At 40.6% G+C, this 15,148-nt stretch overlaps 2 protein-coding genes across 5 annotated transcripts in view; one reads left to right on the top strand and one right to left on the bottom strand.

The window, feature by feature from the left end:
• dmxl2 (Dmx-like 2) overlaps nucleotides 1-5,648 on the top strand; it is a 37,498-nt gene extending 31,850 nt beyond the window's left edge. For all 4 annotated transcript variants that reach the window (XM_086070632.1, XM_086070628.1, XM_086070631.1 and 1 more), the window contains 7 exons: nucleotides 698-758; nucleotides 875-1,002; nucleotides 1,080-1,157; nucleotides 2,182-2,273; nucleotides 2,345-2,397; nucleotides 2,493-2,710; nucleotides 3,814-5,648. In XM_086070632.1, the coding sequence (XP_085926758.1) occupies nucleotides 698-758; nucleotides 875-1,002; nucleotides 1,080-1,157; nucleotides 2,182-2,273; nucleotides 2,345-2,397; nucleotides 2,493-2,710; nucleotides 3,814-4,023 (840 nt within the window). In that variant the 3' untranslated portion in view covers nucleotides 4,024-5,648. The remainder of the gene's footprint in view (nucleotides 1-697; nucleotides 759-874; nucleotides 1,003-1,079; nucleotides 1,158-2,181; nucleotides 2,274-2,344; nucleotides 2,398-2,492; nucleotides 2,711-3,813) is intronic.
• On the bottom strand, nucleotides 5,605-13,279 carry gldn (gliomedin). Its single transcript, XM_086070633.1, has 10 exons — nucleotides 12,498-13,279; nucleotides 11,729-11,780; nucleotides 11,639-11,656; nucleotides 11,438-11,536; nucleotides 9,618-9,719; nucleotides 9,439-9,546; nucleotides 9,205-9,288; nucleotides 8,158-8,283; nucleotides 7,929-8,079; nucleotides 5,605-7,841 (listed from the first exon to the last, which is right to left on the bottom strand). Exons 1-10 carry the CDS (start codon nucleotides 13,089-13,091, stop codon nucleotides 7,376-7,378), a joined length of 1,800 nt encoding a protein of 599 aa, XP_085926759.1. The 5' UTR covers nucleotides 13,092-13,279; the 3' UTR covers nucleotides 5,605-7,375.
• Nucleotides 13,280-15,148: the final 1,869 nt, after the last annotated feature.

Genomic DNA, 15,148 nt, shown 5'->3' on the forward strand with positions numbered 1-15,148 from the left:
CACTCGTAGGAAAACTTGGGCGGGCATACGAGTAGGACACTACATACTACTAGTGAGCATTTTGGTGCTACTAGTTGGTCCAGGAGGTTACTAGTGCATGACTCATACCTGTTGTGCTTAGTAGGATTACTAGTGCAGCACAGTAGTTTACTATTAAGGTTTAATTGCACACTAGTAGGCCAAAGGTGACAGCAGTAGTGGAAGAAATGTTTTGAGTGAATTATAAGATTGTACTTATGGACCTTAATACTGATATGAAGGATATTGAATAAATGCTAGCAACGTTCCATAGATGGCAGCACTTTCATAGAACGTTTTAGTCCCGCTAAATATCTTCACTCATCTGTGGCCAGTCCACATTTCCTGAGAAGTTTGTGTTTTCAATTCTTATCAATGTGGATGAAAAGTAAGATGTTCCGCCTAAACAGCTGGCCTGCTGAGTCTATGGAGGCTGATACAGGCAGCGAATGTGTTCGCATGGCTGAGATGGACACAGAAACACAGATAGCGGCCGCTCTCACAGCCGTGCAGCCAAGGTGCAGCTTTGCGTCACACGTACATGCGGACTGGGTTCTCCTTGTTCCAGCCATGTTGATAAATGTGTGCTGTATGATGCAGATTGCAAGACGGGAAAAAAAAGGTTTGTTTGAAGAGAGTTTCACCCTAATCGTCATTATGCATTAATGTGTCATTCCAGATCATGAAGAGGAATCTCAATAATGTCAAGAGAATGACGTCCCATCCCATTTATCAGTATTGTAAGTATCTTTTCACTGTGCTCTCACAGGAATTTGGTAGGATGGATGTGCACACTATTCAGGCATTCCAAAAGTACTTGATAATCATTCAGCTTGTGTGTGTGTGTTTGTGCCAGACATGACAGGAGCCCAGGATGGCAGTGTGAGGATGTTTGAATGGAACAGACCTCAGCAGCTCATCTGCTTCAGACAAGCAGGCAACGCTCGAGTTACTCGACTCTATTTCAACTCCCAGGGCAACAAGGTACGCGTAACAGCGCATGTACACTCACACGTGACTTTTGTTTTGTCTGTCTGACAAGCTTGTACTGATTGCTCCAGTGTGGAGTCGCTGACGGAGAGGGATTCCTCAGTCTGTGGCAAGTTAACCAGACGTCATCCAACCCCAAACCCTACCTGGTGAGTCCAACTGGCATTGTTGGATGTACTGAAACCCACCAGTTTCCTATGCGCATTCACCGAACCCTTTTTGGCATTGCAAACAATACAGTCAGGACGCTCACTTCCATCACTCAACTCAACTCTATCTTTACTGAGTGCACTTTAAAATAACCATCTCTGTTTTCTTAAAATGGAATGGGCAGCAGATACTGTACAATGAAAACAGCAGAGGCCCCAGAATTGAAGCCTGTGGAACGCCATTTTGACATATGAAGGCATATTGCACCAAAAAAAAATAATAATATTGATTGCCTCATAAAATTGGGGGAAAATGGGTTTCATTGGAGACTTAACACCAGATTACAATGTTTATCAATTTTTGGATAAGGGAGCAATATCTTGTAATATTGTTTGCTTATGAAACAGGCAATTAAGGTTCACTGCGCTCCAATGGAGCAAATGGACAATTTCTATTAAAATATATATATATAGAGATATATATATATATATACACACACACAAAAATTAGACTCAAAAAATAAATATAATAATAAATATGGAAATAAATATATACATAGATTCAAATATCAATCAATAAATAAAGACTGTGCTCTCATATTTATTTATTTCATGCTGCAGACATTGTTAGCATGAAATGCGTCATGAAATGTTATTCAAATGAGGGGGTGGTCCTAAGTGTGTCTTGGGTTGGACTCTGCCGTTGCAAACTCTCTTTCGATGGTAGAGTGAGCAGGTCGGTGAATAAGGAAGTCTTACCCTAACCACTGTTGATCATAAAGAATTATGTTTTAATTCTAGAAGCAGAGGCTTTTCAGTGCTGGCTATATAAAAAAGGTGGTACTGAGAATATACAAAATGTCAGTTTTGTTGTAGCATATTGTGCAACATGGTTATTAGTAAACAGTCTCTCTCCAACCAAAATAAGTTAGCTTCCACTTCTTAAATGAAAATGACCCCAAAAAATTGAACAAGGCCTGATACACTCTTGATCAACGTCTACTTTGTCTGATCACACCGGCAGAGTTGGCAGTGCCACACAAAGACTTGTGGCGATTTTGCTTTCATCACATCCTCCAGCCTCATCGCCACAGCCGGGCAGTCCAACGACAACAGGTCAGCATCGAGTTGCACCACTCTTTCCCTTTTGGGTGCACGTTGACACAACTCATCTTGCATTTCCACAGAAATGTCTGCCTGTGGGACACTCTGATTTCACCCAGCAATACCATGGTCCACGGTAAGAAAGCCGAGCAGCCCAACACAATTTTCTTAACACATATGTTAAATGTTCCCCCTCATGTCGTCTATATTTGGTCCTTTCTGTCCCTTCAGCCTTCCCATGTCATGAGAACGGGGCCACTGTGCTGCAGTATGCTCCGAAGCAGCAGCTGCTGATCACTGGAGGCCGGAAAGGCTTCGTGTGCGTGTTTGACATCCGCCAGAGACAGCTGCTCCACACTTTCCAAGCCCATGACTCCGCCATCAAGGCACTGGCCCTGGACACCTTCGAGGACTTCTTCGTCACCGGCTCTGCAGAGGGCAACATGAAGGTGACGCACTAATGCTCCTCTTAAAAAACAAAGCTATCCCACACATATGCAATGCATAATGAGCACATACAGTAAATTCTGTAGAGTTAATTTTACTCTAAACTGAGTCTATTTGGTCGCACTCTAAATAGAGCAAAATTTACACTTGGAAGAGAGTAATATTTTTTTAAGTCCCTCAAGGGTTGGGGAACAAATCCACAACTTCAGGTTGGTAGACAGCCAATCTACTGCCGAATGAATAATTATCTCATATGACATACAAAAATACATAAGAATTAGATGCTGATTACTAACTGATTCACTCCCAGACATTTTCACTGAAGCAACCCCCCTTCGCTCCCGGCTGTTTTACTGGATTTTGACAGAATATTGTCTTCTGTTGCTATAAAAACCTGGAACCTACCAAAAGAAAGATTAGAGTCTCTTCTTTCATCTGGAAATAATATATATTTGTATCTGTTTCCGTTTTGCAGCAATTGCCATTAGAATATAGCTATGTTTCATCGTTATTCACAAACCTGTTGAAAACACTGGGGAAATTAGATGTTGCAAAATGGCCCTGGTTGAACTCTTATACTCTGCTGACACCTGCTGATCCTTTTTTGTAATAACTGCCATTGCTTTACATTGCATTCCAAGCGACCTCTTCAGGTCAGGGGCTGCATCAAAGCATTCTGTATGCTCTAACATTAAAAAAAACAACAACATATAAATACATTTTGGGGTCCATAGCAATATTTGAAATAGAACGTTTTTATACGTTTTTGGGAGCAAATGAGTTAAAAGTAATGTGTGCTTCTTGCTCGTCAAATTTGGCTGTAACAGGTTTTGATGTAACTAACCAATCAGCTCACTGGCCATGGGAGGATGAATATGAAATCTCAAAAAACAGATCTGTTGTTTATATAGTTTAAATCAAAGATGGCAGCATTACTGAATCAGAAATATGCAAATAACGAAAATGTGTGAATGTCATCCTCCCAGAGAAAGGGAAGTGCTTCATAGAACAACAGCACCAACAACAAACACAAATAAACCACCTTGAAATAAGACTTAACATGTTTTTGAATGGCTGAATTGATGGTGCGGCCATCTTTGTCCAGGTGTGGAAGCTGGCTGGTCAGGGGCTCATGCACTCCTTCGGCAGCGAGCACACCAAGCAGTCCATCTTCCGCAACATCGGCGCCGGCGTCATGCAGGTGGAAACGCGTCCCGGTAACCGCATCTTCACCTGCGGGGCGGACGGCACCCTGAAGATGAGGGTCCTCCCCGACCGCTACAATATCCCCAGCAGCTTAATCGACATCCTGTAATTTTCTTCCACTTTTGAAGGTCCAAAGAGGAGCTAGGAAGAGAGAGAAAAAAACCGCCGACGCTTATGTAACACTGACGAGGCGTTAATGGAGTCATAGACGAGCTGGTGAAAAGATTGCCGTACTTTGGGCATCTTTGAGAGTGTTCATAAGTTCACCTCTGAGTGACAAACGGAGCTGCAAATTATGTGTTTTCCCAAAGGCTACAAGCAAAAGGTTTCAAGCATTGAGTAACATATTTGATTTTAAAGCTAGATTTCTTGTCATTTTATTGAAGAATCTCTACTCTTAGAGCGTGTCCATAGGGAAGCTATGCATGTCCTGTTCTCGTTACGCGGTGCAATCACAGGTCTATTGATAGTGCTCTGTAAAAGTACTCTGGCAAAACTTTTAAAAAGTGTGTAACTGTCGTCATTTTGTGCCCACAGCTCAACTCTCTTAGCATCTACTGTAACCAGCACTGTGGTTTGTTAGTAAGTCAGTGGTATCCAAAGTGTGAAGCAACTTGTTGGACATTTTCTTTTCTTCTTTTTTTTCCTCCCCACTCCTCCCTCTTTTATGCCTGGCTTTCCTCAGCCCTTATGGAAGAGTTGATGCTGCATTGCTCCTGTAGTGACCCCGCCCATTTTCACGGACCCTGACCTTTCCTGGTCTGGCTTTGTGCGTGCGTGCGTGCGTGCGTGCGTGCGTGCGTGCGTGCGTGTCCGCCCACCTGCCCTCAAATGCCTGTTTGTGCGGCAGCCTCACTGCTAGAAAATTCCTATCGGGAAGATGATGTTTTTACTCTCGTGACTGTGATTTCAATGTGTTCATCTGTCTGCTCCCCTCACATCGTCAATCACCCACAGCGGAAACACAAAGATTCACTTCTGGTATTTTTTGCACAAGATGATGTTGATTTTTTTTTTTAAATAATTGAATTTTATTATTTATTGATGTGTTTGTTTGGTTGACGATTTCTGTGTTGAAAACTTTAACTTAATGCCTTTTATTTTAGGAATGTAAGGGGTTTTACTGTACCTGACTTGACTGGGAGACGTGCAACACAGTCCATTGTATGTAAATGTGCGTTACCTCGCTAGTTGTTTTTGCTGTTCAACCATAATCAATAGATATTTGCACTCAAATTATGCAGACACTAAAAGGATTTATTTCAAATGGGAGATTGAAGAAGAAACTATTAAATACAAATGAATGTCTGGCTTTATTTGGCCTAGTAGTCAAATGTTTGAAATAGTTTTAATATATAAATGATATAAATATATATGAAATATCCCAGCAGCTTGTACAAACATGAAAGCATTTCTTTATTTTTGGTTTGTATCATAATGGCTGAATTAGTTGTAACTTTTGTTAGGTGTACGTAAGGTATTTATTGAAACAGATTTAGTGTTTCTTTCCCCAATTTCCGCCCATTACGTGTATTGTATGTGTTCTGCCAGTGACCCTACTGGTGTCTGTGTGTGTATATGTGTGTGTGTGTGTGTGTGTGTGTGTGCATGCACGGCAACACAAACTAGTATCACGGGCAGGTGCAAAAGCACCGACGCCAGAAAGAAAGAACAGGTCATGATGTGAGATTTACCTTTGTAAAGTGAATAAATTATTTTTATTTCATCCGGTGATATGGCGCTGTTGTCATGATTTCCTTGTTTGCTATGTCTCGAAATAATGTTCCAGTTTTGCTCCTTCACAAATCTATTTCATAAACTATGTACAGGATATAGAGAAAGATCAAATACATCTAGATAAAATGCAAATATGGCAACACGTATAGCTTTAAAATAATTGGTATAAATGATTTTTTTTTTAATATAAATTGTGGGACAAAAAACTGCTAGTAACTCCAATATGTCACATTAATAAACATTGAGAATGGGATAAAAATACAGCACTACTTTTTACACAAATTATGATACTTGTTCTATAATGCACGCACCCTGAACATAATATATCAAGAAGTCAACCCAAAAATTTTCTTTACAATATGTTCTGTGCGCCTCCTCTAGTCTAAACACGATATTCTAATTAATATAGCATCTGTGGAATATGAGTTAAACAGCAAAGTCCACCAATTTTTAGCCATCTCAGGTGGCGGCCATTTTGCCACTTGCTGTTGACTGACGATGACATCACAGTTGCTCAGGTAACGACTAATCACGGTTCATCTGTTTTCTGAAGCTGAACATTAATTAGTCGTTACCTGAGCCATGAGCAAGTGTGATGTAATTTTCAGTCAACAGCAAATGACAAAATGCCCCGCTTATATGATTAATAATGGGTGGATTTTGCTACTAAATCGTCATCAAATAATCAGGTGGCGCCTAAAAAGTATAAAACGGCACATTGTACACAGTTTGAACTTCAACACTACTCTTAAACACAGAGGAAAAACGTTACTCAAATAATGGTTCCATTAGATGTATTTTTGCATAGTTAAAAATTGTACCTAATGCACATGTAGCTACTACAGAGATAATGTACAAAATAAATTTAGAATATTTTGAAAATTGCGCTATAATATTTTAGTAGGTATGGGGGGGTGCATGTGTGGTGTGGACTGAGACAAGCACGCTCCTTTGAGTGTGTGCACGTTGGTGGGAATAGTTAGCCAGCTAATGAGCATTAAATATGCTATACGATGCAGCTGTTCCGCGGCACCGACCCAGATTTAACCACAATGCGGCGTGGGATCATGGTTTAAAGTAAAAAAAATAAAAAATAATTAGAAGCGCAGCCACCATATGCCGATCGGCTGTACTAAAATATACGTTTTCAAATACCGGTAAGTGAATGTCAGTGAAGCTCTGGGCACCGTATCGTGTAAATAAAACACTATATACAGTAGGTGCACTCCATTCACTATTTTTGATCAAATTAGATTTTTCATTTCATTTGTTGGACTGTGACATGTTTTTGTTTTTTTAAGTACGATGAGTCAGATTGGAACCCTTTCACTGCCGTCAACATGAATAATAAAGTGGGATTTTACCATGCACAAGGTGTAATCCTCTTTGTTCAACGTTTAGTATACAGCGTTTGCATCTTTTTTTTTTCTGTAATCTAAGCAAAATATCGGAAGAACAACGGAAAAGTCAGGTCACTCGTATCTCAAGGCACCACTGTAATTTCATATTTGATCCACTGTATACTGTTTGAGCCACTGTCTCATTAAGCACAGTTTGAACATTTAATTCAGTGATCTTTATGAGTGCACTTTGAGAATCCGTGGTTTAATAGTAGATTTCAGACATCATTTCCAAGAACGAACTACAATATACTGTATATTTCGATTACAAAGTTGTTGTTGTTGTTTTAAATTGAGTTTCATTATCAACTGTGTTGCATGTTGTCACTCATCAGAAATGAAGTGGACCACATAGAGTTTGACGTAGTTGTTGTCCCAAACATACAAATGTCTGTCCTTGGGGCTGTAGGAGAGCATAGCCAGCACTCCACCCGGATGCCTCAGGTCAAAGGTTACATTAACCGGTTTGCCCTTCAGCAGGTCATACGCAAAGGTGACCCTGGCGTCCTTGGTGTCGGTGACATACAGAACCCCGCAGGCGATGAAGGCGTTGCCAGCCTTAGTGCGGGGATAGGTGGTGTTTATATAGGAAGTGATGGAGAAAGTCTTCTGGTCCAGTTGGGCCACCACGATGCTCTCGTCCACATCGGAAGCGAAGATCAGCCACAGGCCGTTCTCATCCACCGCCAGTTTGAAGTAGGTCTTGGAGTTATGCAGCAGATAGGCCAGGTTGTGATAGAGAGCGTTATCTACTGTGAGTGTGTGAAGCTTCTTGGTAGCCAAATCAAACCTGTTACCAAAACGCCACACGTCAGTTCTGCATTAAGCATCGAAATCATGAAGCGCTTCTCAAATGGCTTTCCACCACTTTGCTGACCTGGCAATGCTGGACGAGCCTGCGATCTGGTAGTAGAAGGAGCCATTGTGCACCGTGTGACCGCAGCCCTGGTAGAACTTTCGGACATTCACCACGTCACTGCTGTTGTGTCGCAACGCCGCCACGCTCGGATACTCCCTCAGCACACGACCTGAGAGCAAAGAGAAGTCATTCCTCACTTCGAAAGCATATCTGCTCTCCTGCGTGACGCCATCCGAGTCCAACCAACCGGAAAAGTGCTCCGCCACCCATACGCGTTCGTCATTGAGCACGGCGGTGTCCTTCATCCATGTGCCGAATGTGCTCTCCATCTTTGTCACATTTCTGGGGTTGATCAGAGACTTTATTAGGCACTCTGAGGGGAAGACAAAATGGACGTTATAGCGATTCTAATATATGACAGACTAAAATTCTGTTAACCAATTAATTTAAAAAAATACATCATAAATTGAATAACTTCTTCTTCTTTTGTTGTTGTTGCCTAACGCTTACAAAAAACATGGTTTACACTATTTTGCATTACTTTGTTATTTAGCATTTGTTTAACTTTACAACAAAGAGAAAAATGGGACATTTTTAGCGGAGAATGATAGAATGTTATTATCTCTGTCTTATGCTGTCAAAAATCACCTGATTTTTGCTGATTTCAAAAGAGCTAATATCGGCCAAGACATGTTCTGACCCCCCCCCCCACCCCCACCCCGCCCCCGCATGGTGCTTATTTTGCATGTTGCCTTTGTACCAAGGTTATTCAAGTTCATAAAAACGAACAAAATAGCTAAAGCTAAAAGTGATTGAGCATTTTCGTAATCTAAATAAAAACAAGTGTTAAAAAAATGGTAACTAGCTGAAACTACAATTTACATTTATTAAAGTAATTAGAATTATACCCAAACTGTCCTTCATTAGCATCTTATCAATTCATTTCATGCAAGAGCTTTTGAGGTTGATTTTAAATGTTTAGGTTTTGCTGTTTCTGTTCGGTTGTGCGGAAGAAGGAAGGTCAAACAGTCGTTTGGGCATTGTAGTTCACCTTATGACACAATACTTATTGGGACCTTTTTTTAAATATCGCAATTGGCAAATACTCCATACAGTATTTGTTTAAATATTAAAACTAATATTAATAAAATCAAAATTACAACAAAGCATTTTTGAAAAATTAAAAACAAACCCGCTTTCAAAACAAATTAAAACTAAGTGAATTTCAAAAATGAAAATAAAAAACTAGCTCTTTAGAAAAATCCAAACGAGCATAACCCTGCTCAGAACACACCGTTCCCCTTAGGCGCCTTCTCGTGGAGTTTCCCAGTCGTCTTCACAAACGAGGTCTCATCATTTGGAATTGAATAGAATGGCTCTGGAAAAGGCATTAAAGGGAATCCATTATTTAAAATACCAACTAGCACATAACCCTAAAATGCTTTCTTTCCTTGTCCCACACTCGCAGTAACTAATCTGTATCAAATATAAAAGATCAAATACGTGTAAAATCCATATTGCCCCTCACCCATGGTCTGAGCCGCTTGCAGGTGGGCTCTGTGGTGCCTCGTTCTTGTGGGCCCTTGAGGACCTGGAGGTCCAGGGGGGCCCACGGGTCCAGGGGGACCAGGAGGACCTGCACAAAAAAAAGTTAGAAGTCCTCAGGGTTCATAATGATCGGAATGACAACAACCCGCCGCAAATCACCCTCGATGATAACGTCGTTGGATGGTTGCCCGTCCTCTCCGGGGGTGCCGGGCTCTCCTTGGTCTCCTTTTTCCCCCGGTTCGCCTTTTTCACCTTGAAGTCCTGTGGACGACAACCAAGACTGTGTTCATGCAATCAACAATGCTTTTAAAAACATCTCATGAACTGGAGAGATTGTGCAGAGGTGCAGGATGGGCCAACAATACCATTTACCTCTCACACAAACCAAAAAACCTCTCACCCACATCCCCCAAAAAATCTCACTCATTTTATTAAAAAACTCTCACACAAACCAAAAGACCTCTCACTATCACCAGAAAGCCTCATACACCAAAATTATTATTGTCTTTCCCTCTCGCAAAACAACTCTCACACTCACCATTAAAAAAAAAAAAACATCTCAAACATGGCAAAATAAAACAAACACAAACACAATTCACTTACCTGAAAAATAACCACACAAAATTAACTTTCACATGCACAAAAAGCACTCACTTAAGATGTACGCTCACCAAAAAAAAACTCACATTCACAAACCTCCCAATCACAGAACTCTTACACTAAATCATCTCAGTCATACAAAAAAATTCTAATATTCACCGAACTCTCTTGCCTCACCCAAAACTCTCACTCACATTCGCAGTCATGAAACAATTCTGTCACCCAAAAATACACACAAATGTTCACAAACAAAAAGTTACAATCACCAAAATAACTCTCAGCCAGACAAAAAAAAACTGTCACTCACACAAAAACCTCTCACACACATCAACTATCACATTCTCACAAGTCACATACTCACAAAAAAGTACTCCTACTATAATAAAACTCAACCCCCAAACCTCTCAAACTCGCCAAAACATCACTCATACAAAAACTCTCACATGCACAAACCTCCTAATCACAGAACTCTTACAAGAAATCCTCTCACTCGTACAAAAAACTCTCATTATCACCAAAATTATCTTACCCTCACCCAAAACTCTAAAATAGAACAACGATACCGCTCTCATACACCAAAGGAACCTCTCACCCAAACAAAAAACCTCTCAAACTTGCCAAAAGTCTGTCACTCGTGCCAAGAGAACCTCTCGCATTGTACACCAAAAGAACATCTTACTCACACCCAAAAATTCTCAAATGCACCAAAAAATTATTAAACACACCATAGTGCAACACACATTCTGACATCACGCATAAATCTCTCACTTAAAAACAGTCAAAGTCACGAAACAACTCTCAGCCACTAAAAAAAACCTCTCACACAAATGTTCACAAACAAAAAACTCACAACCATCAAAAAAACTCTCAGCCAGCGAGAAAACTGTCACTCACACTAAAAGCCTCTCACACACATCAACAACTCTCAAATTCTCACAAATCACATTCTCACCAAAAAAAATACTCACACTAAAATAAAACTCTCACATTCAGCCCCCAAACCTCTCAAACTCACCAAAACATCACTTATACAAAAACTCTCACACAGGCACAAAAAACACATTCACGCACACACAAAAACTTGATCACACTAAAAAAAATCATGCTTATGAAAAACTCTCACTCATAACAAAAAACTCACCAAAAGCTGTGTATTTTATCTTTTCTTTTTTTTTTAATGGGTTTGCAGGAATATATCTACGGTTGTGATGCACGGCTTAATTAAGAAATGAGCTACAGTAATGTGTCTTATGACCTAATTATTTCATAATTTTTTCTGTCCTGATCATAGTTAGATACAGAACTCACTACACTCAGATGGTTAGCAGATACTCAGATTAAAACTAGTTTGTAAAAAGTACTAAACAAATCGTCCTCACCTCTTTTTCCGCGTTTACCATCAGCTCCAGGAAGGCCATTCAGCCCCGGAACGCCATCTGTCCCGTTAATGCCAGGCATGCCGTCTGCACCGGGCAAACCTAGAGAAAGGGGAAAAAAAAGAAAAAAAAAGGTTGGGCTTTGAACCAGAACGAGGATGCGTGACCTACACAACATGATGTTAAGAAGTGAATGGCGCATACCAGGAGGTCCCGGGGGCCCTGAAACAGACAGTTGAGGAACGTTAGACAATATGGGGGCGAATACAAAACGTGCACGGAGTCAGACTGTACCGGCTAGGCAGACTCCTTTGGTGCTGTTACAAATGTCCATCAACAATTTAATCTGGAACAAAAGAAGAACATTTAATTTGAATAGGAATAAAGTGTTAGACTTATTTACAATTTAAAGGGTAGATTTTCTGGACATGAAGTAAAAAAATGTGAAACTGATAAATGTAAGCATTTTTTTTTAAAGTTGTCTTTTTTTACATAGAAAAAAAACACGTAATTTTTTGTCCAAATTATGCTAACCAGTTATTTAGATAAAATAAAATAATTTCGATGGTGAACCACTAAGCATTCACTTGTTTGTAGATTTTTTTATTTTATAAATTACAATTATTTTCTGCATCAATTCAATGGGCATTGTGCTGCTCTTTCTGTTGTTCACACCTTGGCCACTCTGTGGCAGTATAATGCAAACAGAGACACAGGAAGAAAAGTCAGCTTCAGTACTAATGGCCACTTTTTGCATTTTTTTGCAGAGGATAAAGAATATATGCCTGTGTGATCCTATTTTGCATATTGGTGGCAACACTGCAGCACCGATTGTATTTGTTAGCATGTCTATGGTGCTTTGCATTATTTGTTAGCTATATGCTAAATGGCGTTTCTATCTATCTATCTATCTATCTATCTATCTATCTATCTATCTATCTATCTATCTATCTATCTATCTATCTATCTATCTATCTATCTATCTATCTATCTATCTATCTATCTATCTATCTATCTATCTATCTATCTATCTATCTATCTATCTATCTATCTGTGATCTTACCGGCACCATGGAGTAAGTGAGCATGGTCATCATGTCATCGTGCACGCCCTCCTTGTGGTAACGATGATTATGACGGTGTTTGTACTTCCGATTATTCTTGGCTTTCATCTCAGTTTCCTCTCCGACTTCTTGGCTGACCTCCTGCTGGTTGGTCTCCACATCTTCCCCGCGGTGAAGCTCCTTCTCCAGCTCTTGCTCTTCTTCCCGCTCCTCATCCATCCGCATTTCCTTCTCTTGCGTCACCTCTAACGCCTTCTCCTGCTCCTCATCCAGCTCGAGCGCATCACTCCTCTTGTTTCTGGAGTATTGATAGCGCGGTTTCCCGACATTCTTCTGATCTCTGGGCACCTCCTGGAGAAACTCCACCACGGAGCTCTGCTCCACCTGGGTCAGCCTGGCTTCCGCCTGCTCCAGAAGGACGTGCTGTTGATTCTGCTGGAACAGAAGCACCAGGAGGCCCACGGAGTTTAATAAGGCCACCGCGCACGTTCCGTACAGCACCAGTCGCTGAAGGCGAGTCATGCTGGGGGTCGGGATCCACATGGTTACCACGTCACCTGCTCTTCTCTTGGAGTCACCCATGCACTTCAGCATCAGCGGGATCTAAATCCACTTTGAAAATATTTACAGCCACCACTGTGAAGTCCACAAAAAAAGTCGTCCTTCCTTCCACAAATGAGATGAGACTCTAAAGAGACCAGTCAAGTGAGTCTGTGGACTACGTGAAGGCTGGCTGGTCAATACAGTGCTTGTTGTGCTGCTGGCCAAGTGGGTTGCGTACATGCGTGTGCGTGTACATGAAAAGCAGTTATGTAGGAGTGGGCATGTCACAATCTTCTGGACTCGTCCGGGAAGAAACCCCCGCCTGTTCAGTCACCTGATTTATATTCAGCGCAGTCCATTCTAGAGCATCGCCGTGGGCAGACACACACCAGCACACACACACATAAAAGCACTCACATATCTGTACAAATTCAGCTGTAGTGCAAATATAATTTATATGTACTATGATTTATAGTTTGTTTAAGACCATGGACTGATTTTTCTTTTCTTTTTTTATCATAGGCCTACTTCTCTCCTTTTCTAACCACTTTTCTATTTCCTGCTCTGCCTTTCGTTGGTTTTATCAGAAGAGTTATAAAAATATTTCATTAAGGTTGAAAAGTTCCTTAGTGCTACTTTAAAGTCAAACTATTGCTTTTAATTCAATTGGAAGGGAGTAAAGTTTGCTTTCAGTCAGTGAGGCGCCATTTTCATTTGAAATGAATGCGTTTTTAATGAATTCCCATCGTTCCACTTTTTCAGTGTGCTCCTGATGAGGATGATGAACGATGATGATAACGAGAAATTCATTCCATCATTGGTAATCAAAGAAATACTCTTCCCGTCAACGTGTTATAGTTGCAGACTTTCCCCCAAGACAGTTCATGACCTCTCTTCCGGCAAGCCCCCCCCTTCCACCCCCTCTCCACACACACACACATACACACTACATTTTCTCCCCGCAGCCCTCGTTCTTGTCACATCCTCGCAGCTTCCATCTACTAACTGTGACAATGACCTGTTTCCATTGCTTCGATTTGGGCCGTAAAAGTGACATTTCTGCGGGAAAATGACAGGTCCTGCAAAGTTGCTGGAGGCCTAGGATGCTCTTGACAGTGAAAGAGTGGCTACTTCCTGTTGCATGCATTGCAGCGCATACATGACAGTTAAATAAACTATGTGAATGCATGATCAGGAAATCTCATACAACTTGAACCTTAACGACACTGTGTGAAGCCTCACCCTTCCATATCTTTCAAAATATAATCATAGCCTGTCTGACATGATCATAACTGTTTCAAGCTCCCTCTTGAACGTTACCACGGTCTCACTCAAATTAAATATTACAATGACAACATAAAAAAAAAACTGTGGGTATCTATTTGAGATTAGCAGGATTATTTTAGCATAGTTTATCATGAGCAATGTTTCCATCATCTATGTTGCTAGATTTTATAACATGCTTCCATTCTGGGCGGCACAAATCTCTACCCATTGACTAGATAGATAGATGGATAGATGGATGGATGGATGATGGATGGAGGGATGATGGATGGATGGATGGATGGATGGGGGGATGATGGATGGATGGATGGATGGATGGATGGATGGATAGATAGATAGATAGATAGATAGATAGATAGATAGATAGATAGATAGATAGATAGATAGATAGATAGATGGAGGGATGATGGATGGATGATGGATGATGGATGGATGGATAGATGGTTAGATATATAGATAGATAGATAGATAGATAGATAGATAGATAGATAGATAGATAGATAGATAGATAGATAGATAGATAGATAGATAGATAGATAGATGGAGGGATGATGGATGGAGGGATGATGGATGATGGATGGATGATGGATGATGGATGGATGGATAGATGGTTAGATATATAGATAGATAGATAGATAGATAGATAGATAGATAGATAGATAGATAGATAGATAGATAGATAGATAGATAGATAGATAGATAGATAGATAGATAGATAGATAGATAGATAGATAGATAGATAGATAGATAGATAGATAGATAGATAGATAGATGGATGATGGATGGATGATGGATGGAGGGATGATGGATGGATGGATGGATAG

The sequence above is a fragment of the Leptonotus elevatus genome, chromosome 3 (genome assembly GCF_054856555.1).
Source record: "Leptonotus elevatus isolate MCC_2025b chromosome 3, RoL_Lele_1.0, whole genome shotgun sequence".
NCBI classification, from domain to species: Eukaryota; Metazoa; Chordata; class Actinopteri; order Syngnathiformes; family Syngnathidae; genus Leptonotus; species Leptonotus elevatus.